We start from the raw sequence: 19,577 nt of genomic DNA, 5'->3' as shown, positions 1-19,577 counted from the left end.
AAATCCATTGTTCTTTTGCTGGCAATGCCACCCCAGTTTGGACCCAGCCATATGCAAATCAGGCCTGACAATGTTCATCATCTTTTTGTGTTGCAATAATCATGGATCGACCTGTGGATGTTACTCATTGCATGCTTCTCCACATGCATGTAAAATTCGCTCTAATATATATATATATATATAGATTCATACAATCCATTTATCAGGCTCATGTGACCCTAATTAGTTGGTTTCAGAAGAAAAGTATCTAGAGTATGCTGGTGTCCAGACTAAGGAAGCACAGAATGACCTTAAAAGGAAGATATCTTTCATATCCACAAAATACTAACTACTGACAAGAACCCCGCTTCCTTTGCCAGACTTGAAAACAAGGTTGTTTACTAAAATGTGCAATGTACAACATGAGGCATCATGGTTCCCAGGCCTACTATGGTTCTGCAGACCTATCTGCAAATATGATATTGTGTGAAACTTTGAACAGAAGAAAACACCAGGTCTTCGGTGAATACTTTCATAAACACTTTTGATATATTACAGTATATTACAGAGTGGCTGTAGCCACTTTTTGGTTATAATTTGGATTCCCAGTTACATATATTTTCAAATCTCAGGAATTCCTATCAGGAAATCTGGGACTATAGAAAAATATGATGATGTCGCCACCTAATATCACTTTAATCACGTGGTAATAGATCGAGAACAACAATGAACCTATTACTTATCTATATCTCAGGGTCCTAACCCAGAACGCAGCAAAGGTTTGCTGAAAACTACGTGTCTACCTTTTACGTTTTGTAAAGACCTCCACTAGCGAATCCTATACTGTCTTGTCATCTGCATGCATTTACCGCAAAGTTACAGCAGTGTACCCTGGCAAAAGATATAAATAAGTTTTTTCAGACTTATAACTTTAACACTACTTAATCTGTTGATACCTACTACCATGATTACCCATTTACACTCTATAATCTATATTCCTGCTGCCTTTCATCTACATCAGTTTTTCCACTTTCTCACTACATTTGTTCAAACTACAATATTTCACTCTATGCTACTCCACTGTATGCTATTCCAATCTATGCCACTCCACCTTTATCTACATCTCCCTTATCCCCCCGCCCCCCACTACCAACCCAGGAATCCTCGACTGCTCAACTACAGCTACCACTGAGAGTCAAATGCAGAATAGGTACTTGACCCAGGACATTAGGAGTAAAAGGCCTCAACAAGCACGTTTGGGCCCAGTAGCCCTGCCTGCACAGTGGCCCTATGAAAGGATTTTTGACAACTACACTTTATGCAATGCACTGTACTCTATGCCACTTCAGTCTACGCCATTCCACTGTGAGTCACTCCACTCTTCGCTTATCCCACTGTATTCAACGTTACTATACGCCACTCCACTCTGTCACTCCACACGATGCCACTGCACTCACCGCCACTACACTCTATGCTGTTCTATTCTACGCCACTCCAGTCTAAGTCACTTCACTGTATGCCACTACAGTCTACGCTGTTCCACTGTATGCTATTCCACTAAAATGCACCTCCACTTTACACCACTCCACGCTATTCCACTCTATGCTACTCCACTAATTACCAACTTTCGAGACCCGAGGGTGGTGAGTCATATATGTTCCCTTCCTAATACTTTGAGTACCACTGGTATACATACCGTGGATCTGTCCTATTTCCACTCCAGTGACCCTCGTGATATCCTGTGTTCCCAGTCTACTGGTTGGGAAAGGGTCACAAGGGGTTCTCGCTGCCCGCCTGGATTGGACTTTCATCTCCCCCTGCTTAACCACTATGTTCCCCTGAACTCCTTGGAGGGGGTTGATTGACTGCCAACCACCCAAACCATTCTGGGCTGCGCATTTAAGACCACTGCGGGCCCCGATTGTTCTACCAGCCTAGGGTCGGGTGGTTGAGGTGGGCTTGGGGGAGTATACCGGGGTTTGGGTGTTACACATTTTAATAATGCACGTGTCACTCTAAATGTGCCCCATAGAAACTCCGACCTCCATTTTCCAGTTTTGGAATGCCGGGATATTTCCCTGGCCACTAACCTTGATAACCCTATTCCTCCCCCCTCTGAATCGGTAACCCGTATTCCAACCTTGTACTCTGACAGCCCACCACTTCCACATCCAGATTCCTGCCCACATGAGAATGTATGTAGGGGAGATGGTATTACTGTAACCCACCCCGTCACCCTGGATTCTTCACCTGTTCCTCAGATGGCTGGCTCATCCAGCTCTCCCCCCCCCCCCCTCAAAATGGCCTCTTGGAACATTGCTGGTTTACGAAGCAAAATAGTAATGGAGGAATGGTCTGCCTGGGCAGCTATCCACGATATTCTTGTCTTTCAGGAAACGTGGGCTGTGGATCCCATTTTCTTCTCTGGCTTTGTCAACTTTCACAAAGGGGCTATTGGTGGTGCAAGGGGCCGCCCATCTGGCGGTCTCTGCATTTGGGTAAGACAAAGTCTAAAGTATAGTATCACCGAGTTGACAATTGACAGCCCTGATTTCTTGATTATTTTGTTACAACTTAACAATGAACCCGATATCCTGATCATTAATGTATACAACAGGGGCCTTCCAGGAGGCAAAGGTACTAATACCTTTCTCCAACTAGACGGGTTTCTGGAAACTGTTAACCCACGTACCAATGTGGTAATAGTGGGTGATTTAAATTGCTGTTTCGAGCCCTTGCTTTTCGCTTGGGACTCATTTACAACGGAAGTGGACACAATTTTGAATATTCCACCTCTTGATCTCCCGCCCATCAAGAAGTGGACTGAATCCGCCATCCAGTGGATGTCACTGTGTATGGAGCGTGGTTTCAGGGCAGCTAATGGCCGGACTCCTTCGGATAAGACCGGTAAGGTCACCTTCTCCGATGGTCGACGTAGTAGCAGAATCGACTATGCCTTGATTAAAGTTGAGTTTTGGTCCACATTAAGCGACATGGTGATCCAGGACAGGCCTGAGAGTGACCACAACCCCCTTGTCCTGAACCTTTCACTATGCACAGACCGCAGAAACAATCCTACTGAGATTGTCACTGCTGTCGCCCTTTTAACCAACAATCAACGGAGAGTGCGTTGGGAAAAGATTGCTTTAGACAGCACTGTACTATCTGCGATCAGTTCTAAAGTTTCTCATGCGGTGGTAGACCTTCAAACTCTACAGAGTAGAGAGGATGCCGTTGGTGAGTCTACCCCTATTCACGATAACCTATTTTCAGACCTTAAATCCCTTTTCTCTAAACCGTGTAAGGTCAAGAAATCTTGTAATCCCAAGCCTAACTCATGGTATAATAAAGCCTGCCGTGAGTCTTATAACAAATTGAAATCTGCCATTAAATCCCAAAATCAGGCAAATATCCGACTTGCTAGGAAACACTACAGTTCGGCTAAAGCCATGGCCAAAAAAGTTTGGGATAATGATCATTGGAACGATCTTTTGGATGCCCGCAAACTAAGGAATTTGACCTTGTTTTGGCACATCGTGAAATGGGGTAATTCTCCAAGCAAGCAGTCCCCTTCTAACCATGTACTCCCTGATATTTGGGTGTACGCCAGTTCTCGGATTCGAACCTGAAAGAAGTGTCCGTTCCTTCAACTTCCCAGGTCACGTACCCTCCTTCGAACCTTAAATTTGATTGTAAAGAGGTAGAGTTGGCTTTATCCAGGGTTCCCAGTGGAAAGGCTCCGGGTATAGACTGTGTCCCTGCGGACCTTTTTAAATCAGACCATGTTAATTGGGTGCCCTACATTGCTCTCATGGCTACTGCTATAGCTAAGGGGGCTGCCATTCCTGAATCCTGGATGGGCGCGGAGATTCTGCCCATCTTCAAGAAGGGTGATCGCTCTTGCCCGGGGAATTACCGCCCGATTAGTTTAATTGACTCTGTTCAAAAAATCATAGCTAGGATGATCCTGGCTAGAATTCAGGCTTGGATGGAGCAGGAGAATATCATCTCGCCCCTGCAGGCCAGTTTTAGACCCAGCACTAGTACCATTGACCAGGCGTTCAAGTTCCAACTGATCGTCTGGAAAACGGTTTATCTTTGCGGCGGTACCTTGTACGCCGCTTTTGTTGACCTTCGGTCAGCATTTGACTTAGTCAATATGACCAAACTTTGGGCGGTTTTAGCTGAGTTAGGGTTGTCTGCAGACCTTCTGCACATTGTCATTAGGTTGCACGATAACAACTTCGCGCAAGTACGTTGGGGGAACCAAGGACAGGTCACCGACAGATTCAATGTCAACAGGGGTGTCAGACAAGGGTGCGTCCTTGCGCCTACTCTGTTTTGGTTATTCATTAACAGTGTTGTGCAGTACTTTTCATCTACATCTACGGACGCCCCCTTGCTGGGAGGCATAAAAATTCCACTCCTTATGTTTGCCGATGACACCCTTCTTCTATCACAGACTTTGTCTGGCCTACAGATGGCCTTGAATGTATTCACTAATTTCTGTTCTGACTTTGACCTGTCAGTCAATGTTTCGAAAACAAAATACATGGTTTTTAACAAAGGGAAATGCACGACTGGCCAAGTAACCATGAATAACGACCAACTCGAACGTGCTCATGTGATGACTTATTTGGGGGTTGTTTTCGAAAATAAACTGAACTGGAAGCCTCAAATAGATGTTCTTTCCCTTAAATTTGCCCAACTCTCGGGGTGTTTAGTTAAGGAACAAAAACAATCCATGATGAAAACGATAGGCCCCGCTGTTAAAATTTATAACGCCAGGATTAACTCAGCAATCCTTTATGGTGCTGAACTTTGGGGTTTTTCAGATCTTTCCCCACTGGTTAAGGCTCAATACAAATTTTTTAGGCTGCTTACGGGTCTCCCTTGTTCTACCCCTGTGAAACCGCTATTGCTGGATCTTGGCTGCCATTCCTTTGACATTGCCAGGTTTAAACCCCTGGCTTTCTGGAGGAGATTATGGACAGTTCCGGAATTAGAGCCCTATGCTAAAGCATTTCTGGACGTCCGTTCTATCCTGGGCGCCGGTAACATCTTGTGGTTTAAACAAGTTGGCTCATATTTGGAATCTATGGGCCTGGGATTTCTCTGGACTGATCCAGTTTCTAACCCATTCCCCCCCCCCAAAAAGTTTTTAAAAACCTTTACTGGTCTATGGTTTATCAAAAACAATTATCCCGAGTCCCAGGGGAGTCTTTGTCAGGCAGTTTTCTTGTGCATAAAAATGTCCCTCTTTTAGAAGCTTGTTGGGACATCATTACCAAGCCCAGTGACAGGAAGCTTTACCATCAATTGAGGGTTGGCACCCTACCTATCAAATCCTTTACAAAAAATTGGAAGGGTGGGAACGGCGATTCCTGCCGCTGGTGCATAGAGTGCACAGAAACAGTGGGTCATATATTTTTCGTCTGCCCGGCTTATGCCGCCCCCAGGGCCAAATGGCTCAAACCCATATGTCGAACTCTGGGCACCAGGCAGGGGTTTGAGGCCCTAAACATCTTAAGATTTAACACTGGGGAATGTATCGCAGTGGCTGTGGCCAAATTTTTGGGTTGGGTCTGGATCATCAGAAATAGGAGGCATTAGTTTGTAGAGTTGTGTTTATATATGCTTTTATCTTATTTGTGTTTTATAGGTATATTTCTTAATATTTATTCTGATTATAATGTTCTCTTTGTAATTGTCTTTTTATGATGAAAGTGATCGATAATAAAGACTAATGAAACGGAAACGGCTACTCCACTTTATGCAGTTCCGCTGTATGCAACTATGCTCTACGCCACTACACTCTACATTATTCCACTCTGACACTCCAGAGTACACCACTCTTCTATAAGACACTCCACTGTATGCTATTACTGTACACCATTTCAATGTACATCACTACACTCTACGCTACTCCGCTATGCATTGTTCCACTGTAAGACACTCCACTCTATACCACTCCACTCTGCACTGTACGCCAGTCCAGTCTACGACACTACATTCAACTCTATTCCACTCTACGACACTGTACTCTGCACCACTCTAGTCTTCGGTATTCCAGTATATGCTACTCCACTGTGCACCTTTACACTCTACGCTATTCCACTGTACACCACTCCACTCTAAGCTACTCCTCTATGTCACTCCACTCTACAGCACTCTACTCCAATCTGCGCCACTCCACTGTGCACCACTCCACTCTAGGCTATTCCTCTATGCACAACTTTGCAGTATGCCACTCCACTCTATGCTATCTCACTGTATGCCACTCCACTGCACACCATTACAGTCTATTCTTTTCCACTCTATGCCACTCCATTCTCAACCATTGAACTGTATGCCACTCCACTCTACGCCACTATACACCTTTCCACTGCACGCAACACCACACTATGCTACTCCACTGTAGGCTATTCAACTCTACTTCACTACACTTTATGCCATTCCACTCTGCACTGTACGCCAGTCCAGTTTACGCCACTACATTCTACTCTATTCCACTCTGACACTACTCTGCACCACTGTAGTCTTTGGCATTCAAGTATATGCTACTCCACTGTGCACCTTTACACTCTACGCTATTCCACTGTACACCACTCCAAGCTACTCCTCTGTATGCCGCTCCACTCTACAGCACTCCACTCCAATCTGCGCCACTCCACTGTGCACGACTCCACTCTAGGCTATTCCACTATGCACAACTTTGCAGTATGCCACTCCACTCTACGCTATCCCACTGTATGCCACTACTGTACACCATTAGTCTATTCTTTTCCACTCTATGCCACTCCATTCTCAACCATTGAACTGCATGCCACCCACCCTACGCCACTATACACCTTTCCACTGCACGCAACTCCACTGTACACCACTCCACTGTAGGCTATTCATCTCTACTACACTACACTTTATGCCATTCCACTCTATGCCTCTCTACTGTTTGCCAGTGCACTGAACGCCACTCGCTCTGTGCTATTCCACTGTACACCAGTACGCTGATCTCATACCACTCTACGCAAGTCTACTCCAAGCCACTATACTGTAAGCGATTCCACTCCACTGTACACTGTTCCACTGTGCGTCACTCCACTGTACCACACTCCACTCCATTGTACGCTATTCCACTTTATGCCACTCCACTGTACCACACCCCACTCTACTCCACGACACTACGCTGTACCACACTCTGCTTCACGATACTCATCGACACTCGGCTGGACTGTACAAATTGACACACATTTCATTAAAAAAGAATCTACGAAAAAACCAAAGGTTCAATTTTTGTTAAAGTTAGGAAAAGTCTACTTGTTCTTTCTGCACTGTATTGAACTCTTTAACCACCTTACATCAACTATAACTTATGCCGTCTCTATGCACAACTTATATCCTTTCACATTATATCACTTATACCATCTAAAATTGTAGCATTTATACAACACTTGTAACAACGCAAGCCACATCATGTGTGAGATCTCTGTGCATGGTAGAGTGGGTATAACTTCAGGATGGTATAACATAAGTGGGTATATGTTTACAGGTTCTATATTCTGTGGTCACTTGTGCCTCGCAATCAAGTTCCCAGGGTCCCAGGTAGATGCCTTTGGTGCATCTAGTACGGACTGTAGAAAATTGATCATTGCTGGGATTGGCTGAAACCACCCTGGAAATGAGAAGGTGTTCTTAGTGCTGTAAAATGGCTAAAGCCAGGCTTCACTGTAAACACTGCTTGACAGGAAAATGACAAGGGCAGATCCACCTTGATGCCAAGATTGTTTACCACACTTCTGATACCAGTGAGGATAACTGAAGATGTTGGAGGTTTCCCTTCTACTAGGATCTTCCTTTTTAGATGTGTGTACCTTAATTGGTGGTTTTGGCATAAACCTATCCATTCGTCAGGCCAAAGAAGCGGCTGGAAATGTAAGTTTTACTGTTGCTTGCTAGTGTCTACATTCTGCAGTGATATGGATGTCTCTGAGTTGATCATAGAGGAAAGAATAACAGAGGAGGACGGCCAGGCGATGAGCAAAGGCCATGACCTATAACCAGTAAAATAGCCGGTATGGGTCCAGGATGTCAATTACTATACAAATGGTGTTTGACTGACCACTGCTTCTGAAAGGAGCCTAGACATAAAGGGACATTTCCAAAGGGAGTGATCATTCACCACTTTCAGTGAATCCATGTCCAGATCCTGCTGCAAATTGGGTTTATTCCATCTATCTCATAAGGTGTTTTATCAACAAAGCCGACACGTTTCAGCAAAAACCACCTTGCCCACCGGTGAAATGCATCTATTGACAACATACATAAAACTTGGACACAGTGTAATGAAAAACATGAGGGCACCAATGGTTATTGCTACTGTTGCACTGTGGCTGCCACATTATAGCAACCTGTGAAAGTCTCCTTGTTGTCAACAAACCCTCATTGCCATGAAATGCTGTGTACTGTGAACAATCAACACATACAAAACACAACAAAATACCACATGCTGTGGTTTGTCGTGACTGCCACCCACAATATTGTACAATGTATGTGTAAAAATACTGCTAAATAGGGACTTGAATCCGGATCGGAGGGTAAAAGTAACCACACCTGCTATTACCAACTTCTACATATTATATTTATTGCACATAAAACCCCAGTGTGCAACATATCCAAAGTTTAGAATCTGTTGATTCTGGCACCACAGTCTGCCAAGCGATACATCTACGCAGCCATAAAAAACATGTACACCGATGTATAAAAAACATGTTGGATGCAAAGGGGTGCAACCCCCATCACATTTTCCAATAAAAACCCTCCATAAATTTTTTTAAATTGATCCTACTAGAGCGGAATGCACCTCATCAAATATGAAATCAGATTTCTAAAGTACGCTGGCAATGCAATACCAGACATCAAATATAGGTACATTGGATTTGGTCATAATTTAGATTAAACCCAAGTGTGCAACATACATAATTTGAGTAGTCCTTAATCTAGCAGATTCACGCCTCTCAGATGCAAGCGTCGCACTGCTTGCATGTAAACAAAAATATATATATTCTGCAGAGATTATATAGGCTGGACTTGTTAGTTATGTAATTCTTGCCCAACCTATCCTTAAATGTTATCCCCTTTCTGTATGTAATTTTGGGATGACTACAGTTTCTCTAAGGCTCTGCTCCTTCATTGAAATCTTCCAGTTTTTGTCAAAGATATTTCTAATTTCATGGACTCAGTGATTATATTTTGTCTGCGTATTGCGTCATGGTTTTGGAAATTAATAATTCTTCCCTTTGTACTTGCCTGGCACTTGGTATGGCAGCATCCAGTGTTTCCTTAGGATAGCGTCTTTCCCTAAACCTCACCTTGTTGTGTCATCCCAAAATAAGAAGTCTCAGAGCCGCAATTGTGCCTTGACCAGAGCAAGTCGCCATTAGGAAAACTATGTATCAAGGATATCGGGTAGCTACTATTAGCATGTAATAGTGTTTCCAGCAGTAGCTTTACTATGCAGATTAGTGATCAATCTATACTAATAAATTTCACATTGATGTCCTAAAATTCTATTACTTTTTTTTGAGGTGGACTTTACATTTGAGGTTCATTTTGTTGTTGAGTGTGGTTACAAACTCATTGTTTTTTTCCCTGCTCCCTTTCCAAGTGATGAATAATTTGCCATGTATCTAATCTACGCGACAACGTGTATTTAAATGGTCCAGGACACTGATGACCTGCTCCTGTTACCAACTACTTAACAGGTTGAGAAAACTGGGAACAAAAAAAGTACTCATAGGAGTGTTGGGAAAAACGTTTTTTGGTTTGGTAATAACTTTGGTGCCGTTTGACGAATATTCACAAGACTTTCCAATAAAAAGTCTCATCCGCCTCCATTCTTTCCTGGTAAATTTTGATGTGATCTGTCAAGTGGGGACAAAGAAAAGGGGTGGGTGGGTGCCAAAACTATTTTTCCATATGAAAATTGGACAAAAGTACAGCCCAAATGACTGAACGGAATTGCACCAATTTGGCAGATAGCTGGAGTTTGGTCCTGAAAGTGTGATTTTGTGATTTGGTGTAATTCTGTTCAGTAGTTTGAGATATTTAGGTTAAACGAATATAGCTATTTCACACTGCTGGAGGACGACACTTCAAACGGACAGATCTTCCGATAAGATCTGATTGGCTGTCTCCACATTAACAAAGATGTGATCGCAGCCATTTTAGGACTCGGGATTCAGTCCCCTTTCTTGGAAAAATGGGTAAACCACATAAAAGGGGCAGGATAGGGATGGCCTGCACTCCTAGTCCCACCGTGGAGTCATTTATTTTCTTTTAATTTTACTGTGAGAAGAGTGAACATAGCTAATTGGATCTATAAATTTATATGAGAATGCAAGCAAAGACTGAAAAAAATTTACAGAAGGAAGAAAGGTCATGTAGTAGAGAATTATTCTATAATCACAAACCTTTAAAATATAGCATGACATAAATATTAGGTTTAACTGTTTCGTGAATATAACCTCCTTACCTATAAGCATGTATGCAGGTTAGCAGTGCTTAATTCACAAAGAAAGAAAGAAAAAGAAAAGTAAGTGCCGGGGCCCTTCTCTGGAGAACCTACGCCACCCATTGCCCCTGGCAGCGCTGCCACTAACAGTACTAACTATTAACTATCACACTCCTACAGATTTGACAATTCAGACTATTGCAGGCAACCCAACGCTATAGGAATGGCGTGGGGGGCAGGTGTTGTTAATTTGAATGTATATTGACTTATTAAGAACTGTTGTTGTGCTAATCTCAAAATTAAACTGACAAGGTCACCATGAGGTGGACTGTTGTATTGTTAATTAAGTGACAGTGCCGAGCACCAGAAATCACTGGCTCAAATTAAGCACTGAGGCTTAGTAACCTCGACATTTAAAACCTTTTCCTACAGTGTTTACAGGGACAATTGGTAAATGAGGACAGAAACAGCTCTTGATCTTACTGCTAATTCAAAAAATCTGGCCACTGGTTCTTAAATTGTTGTCCACAACCCAATCTTAGGTGCTCCTTGAACCATATGACTTCTAACCATTAATTTCTGTAAATAATAAGCGTTTGAAGCTAAACAACTGTATAAAATTGGCTGCTTCTGAGAGGACCCCAGTTTCACAAAGTTGCCTTCCCAGTGTATTTATATAATGTAGGCGTGACCCAACACCTGGCTTCTGCAATCAGGATTTTGAAATGCCCTTTTTTTTTAATGGAAATCCACACGTTTTTGCACACTTGGAGCGAGTGTTCTTGCTGCTCGCTCATCTATGCATCTATGCTAAGACCCTTCAGGCAGGTAAGGCCCAGAAGTCCCTTTTATGCACTTGCAATTCCAATCACACTTTTTGAATTGAAAGGCGGCATGTTTATGCTTCTCAGCAGAGCTGAAATACTTCCTCAGGCAGAGTCCCAGGAGGCAGCATGTATGCCTGGCATAATGAGCATATGATTTTCTAAATTTGCTTGATTGCTGGTTGTGTCTGTCCGAGGCCGGTGTGACTCGAGTTACTGTATCTGTACCTACACGACTGCTGAGAGCTGATTCCACATGATTACTTATTGATTTCTGAATTGCACCCGAGTCTTGTATAGGTGTGTAGTCGCTTTCATATTTAAACAATTGCCGAGGAAATGGATGTGTTGGTTTTAAACAGTACCGAGCAGATGTGACCTGGCCCCATGACTTATTGAATGTGGAGGTTGAAATGTGCAATACCTTCTTCCAATGTATAGGGTTCGAGGAAGTAGTTCATGATTATGCGTTCAAGAAGGTGTCATGTGAGAACATCTGAACTGCAAAGTCCCCTGTCCAAAATGTATTTTGGTCAGGAGAGAATTATTGTATAAATATGAGCGGAGAAAGGTATTTGAGACCAATTCGATAGGATATCAGAGGGAGTCATCTATGAAGCTAGATGGAGTTAAACACTCACCACTGGTCTCTGATGTAATCTGTAGGTCAGTAGTTCCATATATAGCAAGACAAACTCCTTCTGAGATCAATACATTGAAAACCATTAAAGTGGGCAGGTAGCTCATGTATTTTTGCTATGCTCGAAATGGCAGAAGCTTGAGTGATAGTTTCACATACCTTCAGTGTGTGTAAGTCAATGATAGGTTAGGCTTCTGAACATCAAATATTGTGGGACACAAGTCCATTTCTACCTGGTGAAAGTTGGTAATGTGAGTTAAATCACAGATGTGATTCAATGACATTGTGTACCAAAAACTGCAGTGTACAAACTTTACTAAGTAGTTATCAAAAACCTAGAAATGTTTAATATGTAACTCTGTATAAAAATGTAGCAGTCATGAGATTGCCCTGCCTGTGGATAAGATCTTCTAGTGTCCTCTGTATGTTCCATAAATCCAGTGTTGACACAGCAATACATTCTTCTTGATGACACACCTTCATCCAACCTTCAAGAACAAATATAGTATGAAAAGATTTATTGAGGACAGCCTGTAATAACTAAAATAGTGTAGTTCTAAAAGGTATGCTTTGATGGAACCTGATTCTGTAACAGACATTGTGGATAAATGGACTTTTGTAATTGCAAAAAACAGAACAGTACACAGCTGGCTTACACCAAATGCAAACGACTAGTAAAACCAAAGTCTTTGTCAAAAGTGTGAGCAGTAAAGCACCGCTTCATATCTCCTGACACTTCGCTATCTGACTCGTATCTATTTCACCTACACTTGCAAACGAGCCTGGTTATATGGAAGTTGCCTTACTTCAGTCAACAATCTGTCCATCAACTCATCTGCTCCCTCTAAATCGCACCCCTTCTTTACCATCTCATTCTCGTTCTCCTTTTTGTAATCTTTGGTTTTCTTTGTGTCTGATACATCAGCAAGCTCCGGGAAAGTGCCTATAGTTTCTAACACTTCCTGTCTCTGTGCCTTCTTCCCGCCTTACCAATGAGCACTTTCAACATTTTCTCACGTGCTTTCTCATTCACCATGTAGGCCCACTCATTCATGGCTTCGTATTGCATAAGTACAGGTTGTAGCTTCATCTCGAACACGACACGCCTCAAAGTTGTAATCCTTTTCACTTCAAATTTAACATGCACAGGGAATTGTGGCTTTTTAATGTCAGTAGTAATTGTATTCCATGCTTTAAGCCACAAACGTATGTAATATGTGGTCCAAGAGCAATTTGTAGGTGGGGTACCGATTGGGGGCAGGGCCCCCCTTCCTTAGCAGGAATAGCATACTTATTCAAAAGTGCACCCATTGTAATCTCAACCTAGCTCTCAATAAATGCAAAACCTATACTATAAATCAGAATACAATGCAAAGCAAGACTTGAACTGCAAGATGTAAACCAAACAAATAAACCTTTGTTTGCCTGCTGTGATACGGGATCAAAAACTCAAACTTGCCACAGAAACGCACATTGTGGCCTCAATCACACTTATATAGGTTCTCGTCCAGCGGTAAACCATCTTTGGAATCAGTGTACTGTCCTTGTGCACAGAAGAATAAACAACACTACCCAGATGATTCATACACAACTAGATTACTAAGAATTCCAAGGAACTTTAACATGTAACCTCACATGAGGCCACACGCCTTTTTAGCCGACAACCTTATATTATCATCTCGAGATCTTGGATTTCCATAAATATGTAAACCTTATTCTTAAATCCAAGACAATTACAATATCTCTTTATCAGAAGCAACATGTAAACCGATTCAGCAATTTGCAAAAAACATCGTAATGTAGTTTTCAATGCATGTGCAACACAAAAACACAGTTGACATTACCTGCTGTGTGATTTCCACGTACTGCAAAAACAACTCACTCTGAATCACACGTTGCAAGACAATACACAATTACGAGCCACATAAAAGAACTCCCCACACAAGACAGCCCATTTCACAAAAAGCGCACCAGCATTTAATACTCCGGATTCCCCACCTCCTGACAATTTTTTGGGCAGCACATTTTTTATAAATTTTTGCTCGAAATTTTTACCTACTAAATTGCACCAAATGTTGCACCATTTACCCCAATTGTCCACCAAAATTCTGTTGGTGCTTTCCATTAATACATTCAAAGGGCTGTTGTGCAGGATTGGGTCTGTGTGAATACCATAGTGCTATGGCCCTAGAACAAATAAAGATAACCTTTGCAGGACAGCATTCAAAGTCAAAACCATACAGGTTTATTCAAAATTAGAAATCCTTAGAGAAGGCAAAAAGTAGTTTGTTATATTTCAAATCCGCATCAATTATGCATAAAAATAAAGCCAATTACAAGAGGTCACAACAAAAGGGAATTAGCCAGCTAACATGTACTCTGTTTGTAAATCAAAGGAAAGAAATTAATAATGAGGACCAACATAGTCTGCCTCCAAGAAGAGAGATAAAGCAGTCGACAGTTAAGAGTCCATTCAGTTTGGAAGCAAAAGAAAACCAATTATAAAGTCAAATAACAGTCCAACATGAGGTCTGCCAGATATGAACGCAAAGAAAAGGTCTGGCACACATCCCCGAAAAGGCACATTTTATAGCTTGACAAGTGAAAAACAACGCACTCGACATGGTATGAAGGGTATTATAGGGATGTGCTACCAAAGATACATGACATAAACCAATAAACACTGTAGACATTGTGCTACCTCAAATAAGTTACTTTAAGAAGCTCCTGAATCATTAATAACTATTAATCCCCATATCCCTCAAACAGGCTAAATGATATTGCACTATTGTAGCAAACTAGAAATAAGGCATGAACAAAATAAAGTTGTGGCAGCAGTCTTTGAATAGAGCAACATAGTAGAACATCTCAACAGGGCCTCCTCGAAGGCACACCGATCTATGCAGTACAACAAAAGGCACACCGATCTATGCAGTACAACAAAAGGCACACCGGTCTATGCAGTACAACAAAAAGCACGCCGATCTGTGCAGTACAACAAAAGGCACGCCGGTCTATGCAGTACAACAAAAGGCACGCCGGTCTGTGCAGTACAACAAAAGGCACGCCGGTCTGTGCAGTACAACAAAAAGCACGCCGATCTATGCAGTACAACAAAAGGCACGCCGGTCTATGCAGTACAACAAAAAGCACGCCGATCTATGCAGTACAACAAAAGGCACGCCGGTCTATGCAGTACAACAAAAGGCACGCCGGTCTATGCAGTACAACAAAAGGCACGCCGATCTATGCAGTACAACAAAAGGCACGCCGATCTATGCAGTACAACAAAAGGCACGCCGGTCTGTGCAGTACAACAAAAGGCACGCCGGTCTGTGCAGTACAACAAAAGGCACACCGATCTATGCAGTACAACAAAAGGCACGCCGATCTATGCAGTACAACAAAAGGCACGCCGATCTCTGCAGTACAACAAAACCACACCTTGAAAAAAATCCCATTTCAACAATTTTTATGAAAAGAAAAAAACCAGAAGAGGAAAACATGCACATGGGCAACTTGATTCCTCAACTTTGAAAGCCACGTTTCTTCAGAAACTTGAAAATAGATGTCAGTGCGAACATACAAAGGCCCAGTAAATACATTGTGTGGCCCAGTCATGCTAACTAAAACATGTATAAAGATTATTTTCTAATTAATAAAGCACCTTCGTCACAACTCAAAGCCAACATGGAAGGCTCGAGAACATTGCAAAGGCATCTAAAATCCATGCACTGCAGGCCCCGCCTTTACATGTGGGGGTGGGGGGTAGTGTGGATAGATGAGTCAAACTGCAATGCAACGTTTCTTTCTAAGAGAGCTGTTTGAGGGCATCAACTGTACAGTCAGATGTGCACAAAGTGATCAGAATCCCCTTGAAGCGGTCTAGCAAATCTCAATGTGAATGTGCGCCTGTCATTGATCTGACTCGCCAGTGCAGATGAACAAGAGCAGCAACAAAAAACACCCTACAACTGAGTGACAGCAAAACACAGATCTTTACAGACATCTGCCCAGACGCCCATTTGAAGAAGCAAGGGCCACAGCTCATTAGGAAAAAGTTGAATTCACATGGCATTGAGTGCTATGGAATGGTACTGTACAATTGTGTACCCAGCTGGAAGCATCCTGTAGCTATCCTCATGGTGCATGTTATGTGATGCTGGGCTCTTCTACAGCATGGTGTGAAGGTCTTTATAACTCTTAATTGGTGCCATGCTTCATATTTCAGAGAATCATATCTCCCTTTTTGGTAGAGGTCTGTGTTGCCATTGTACCCATACCCTCTTTATTCTCACTTACCCTAATGTGTTAACGTTACTGACACAAAGCTATCGTACTGTGTTTAGTTATGGCACTTCAAACATATAATTAAAGGTATGCAACACTTTGGTTCCTCTTTCTGCGAGTCTCCATAGCAATGGAGTTTGTATGCTCTTGTCTTTGATGGTCCTCTGTTGTGTCCTAATAAACAGATTAATGCCATAAACATTTTGGCTTTTGTAGAGTGTTGGTGATCTTGCCTCAAACCTACAGAGTTTTGCCTCATTGCAGCTCCTGAGAAAAAGGACAAAGGCAGACATATCTTAGCAGTAACATCTTGTCCTGCACCTTTTATTTTTTGACTGGGGACTCGAAATGAAGTCAAAGTGAGAGAACTGAACCACACAACACTTCCTGGAATAGTCAATAAATTTATCATAACATAAACATTCTTCATGTTTGAACTGTATCACCCTCCTGCATCGAGAGTAGTGCTCCTTGTTTTATGGTATTTATTAGTTTAACATTTCCGCCTGTATTTTTCCATATTTATTTTATGGCCATCCTATTGGTATTTATCCAAATTGTGAATAAATTAAGTCATAACATGTATTTTTCCACATTTATTTAACCGATAAATATGCAATCCTACTTTGATACCTGTCAGGTTTTAATACATTAAATAGCCAAATATGCATTGATTTATGGAAATCTCAACCAGTTTATCTCCCCATGCTGTGAATCTGCTCAGCTGTTGCGTTGAAAGTCACGAATAACAGCATGGAGAGTCAATCGGAAAATACCCTATTTTCTGATTTAAACAATAAATACAGAAAAGAAACCCATTATATTCTGTCTGTATTTATCTGTAAAAATCATTAAAAATGAAAAACCGGGAGCCTTAGTCAAGAGTAACAAAACTCTGTGGTTCATACCTCTGCCCCAAAACATGCTTGGTTTGTTTGTTGGTCAACTTCTGACTGCACTCCAATTATTTTTTAGGTCTCGGCTGGCGCTGGAGCGGGCATGCGCTCCTCGCCTCGAGACTTGTAGTAATCAGCTTAAGTTTGGGAGTAGGGGACTCGAGGCGCGCCCCTCATTATCATTGGGTAGCGTCAGCGTTTATGTTAAACGCTGGCTTCCCATTGAAAAGGAGGGTTTTAAGATGACAGTCCGTATTTCAGGGGGCGACCATGGCTTTTGCTTTACCTATGCCGGAGTGTTGCCTCTGCAGTGGGGGTGGGTGGTGTTGGCTATGGATATGGAGCACTATATCATTAAACAAATGTGTGCTTCTCAGAAATGGAGAGATTGTAGACTGAGAAGCTTACCGGTAGCAGCGGATAGTACACCCAACAGCATGCCCGGTCACCCCCCCATCCCTTACACAAGCACCCACCCCCGCCGCAGGCAATGGATTCAGCCACTCCTACAATGGACATGTGACACAACAAGACCAATCCATAGCCAAATAAGCATCCTAGCAGTAATTAGACAGGCCAAAGACTCAGGAGAACATATCAATCTGTCCCCCGCAACATACCCATCCACAAGTGTACATTGAGAGGAATGCTAGACATATCCAACTACCTGGAGGAACTGTGTCAACTTGAATATGTATGAAACATGGATGTCGCATGAAACACCATTAACATTGTCTCTCTCTCACACACAGGGTAACATCATGGATCCACCCAACACTGGGGGGGAACAATCACAGGCCCAGGCTCGGCGTCAAGATGACCCCACCAGCAGCGACGACTCTCACCACTCCATGGATGACCCCGACCAACCTGGCCCCTCTGGCAGCAGCACTACAACTGTCACCGCCCCCTCCATTCCCATCACCGCCCTCCCAGTTGCTCCGGTCCCTTCTGTCCGTGTAGGGCACCACCGTGTCTCCTTTGTGCCAGGCACCGCACCCCCTGCCCCTGTCCCCCCTGATGCCCTTACTGCCGAGTCTGTGGACATTCAGCGGCAGTTGCAGGTTGGGCAGACATCGATCCTGACTGTCCTACATGGCCACACCAGACTGCTGACACAGATGGTGTCGTACATGGAGGGCATGTCATCAGCGATGTCTGACCAACGGATGTTGCTGAGGTCCATGGACTCGTCACTGACTGCAGCAGTGAGTCTCCTGCAGCGCTTCGTCCCCCCACCTACCCCTGCACCATCCACACTTCCCACTCCCATGCCTGTCCCAAGCACACACACACATTCCCAGGCAGGCACCACACCAGACACAGCCAGCACACCAACAGGGAAGGGCAAGCGCACACCTCCTGTCATGCACACTCAGGGGGAAGTAGGCACACCCACTGCGTCTAGGGCAGGCAGACACGCAGCCACAGTCTGACTCCGCATGCCTAACCACACAGTCCCGACCATCGCACTCCCCTCGGCTCCCCTGCCCCACAATCGGAGAAGGAGAGCTACTTGGCTGGGCTGGGCCTCAGCCCCACTGGCTCACCAGCGCGCAAACGGGCAAGGCACTCCACGGGTAGGGGAGTTGAGTCCACCCCCTCTCCCAGTAGCGCTGCACCCCATCCCTCCGACCCCCCCCCCCCCTCTGCCCCCCTCCTTGGGGCCTGTGGTTTATTCGGGTGCAGGGGAGACACTGGGCGACCTGGCAGTAGTGTGCAGCGCCGTGCTCAAATCCACCTTTGGCGCTGCCCCACCCCCTGTGGTGGAGTCGTCCGTCCCTGCACCCACAACACCTACCCTTCCCCCTCCTGTCCCTGTGGTGCCTGGTCCTTCCCCACGGGATGCCCCCACCCCAGTCGATGAAACAGAGGTTTCGAATGTGCAGGCAAGCTAGGGAAAACGCGTTGCGATGTGTCCCTCAACCGCCCCCCCCCCTGGACTTTCTATCCGGACTGGCCTATGGCCTTTGTAAATAGTAGCCTTTCATACCTTTTATTTTACTGCTGAATAAAGCATTTTGTTTTTCCTTTGAACACGATTGCTTTTCAGGTATTGATGTTGCTGCTAATGCTCCATGAGTTGTGGTGGTGATCATGTGTTAGGTGTCTGGGAAATGTTGTAGTGTGCTGCTCATGGGGTGGAGGCTGGTTTCTGCGTGCCATCATAAGGTCTCTGCAATGATTCTTTGGTCGTGTATGCTCTTAGTGTTTGGAGACATTGTCTCAAGGAGTGTCCCTTCCTCTGTGGCACCTGACATCTTCCCTGCAGGGAGTTGCACAATTGTTGTGCTGAACTGTGTCTACATTTCCTTTGTGGCTGACGGATCCCTTCAACTATGTCCATGCCTGCTCAGCAATGTCTCTGGCTGCATAGTCTGTGCCATCCTTGCTAGTCACTGCACCTGTGTCTGGAGTATGTTGCCATGCCTCCATGT

The 19,577-nt window shown here is 43.8% G+C and overlaps 1 protein-coding gene across 2 annotated transcripts in view; it reads left to right on the top strand.

Annotated features, from left to right (window-relative positions):
• Window positions 1-19,174, top strand: part of LOC146869536 (E3 ubiquitin-protein ligase TRIM39-like) — a 69,050-nt gene extending 49,876 nt beyond the window's left edge. For both annotated transcript variants that reach the window (XM_085603839.1, XM_085603852.1), the window contains one exon: window positions 17,892-19,174. In XM_085603839.1, coding sequence (XP_085459965.1) covers window positions 17,892-18,575 — 684 coding nt within the window. In that variant the 3' untranslated portion in view covers window positions 18,576-19,174. The remainder of the gene's footprint in view (window positions 1-17,891) is intronic.
• The last annotated feature ends 403 nt before the right edge of the window (window positions 19,175-19,577 follow it).

This window comes from Triturus cristatus, chromosome 1_1 (assembly GCF_964204655.1).
Source record: "Triturus cristatus chromosome 1_1, aTriCri1.1, whole genome shotgun sequence".
Lineage (NCBI taxonomy): Eukaryota > Metazoa > Chordata > Amphibia > Caudata > Salamandridae > Triturus > Triturus cristatus.
This window is presented reverse-complemented; position numbering and strand designations above follow the sequence as displayed.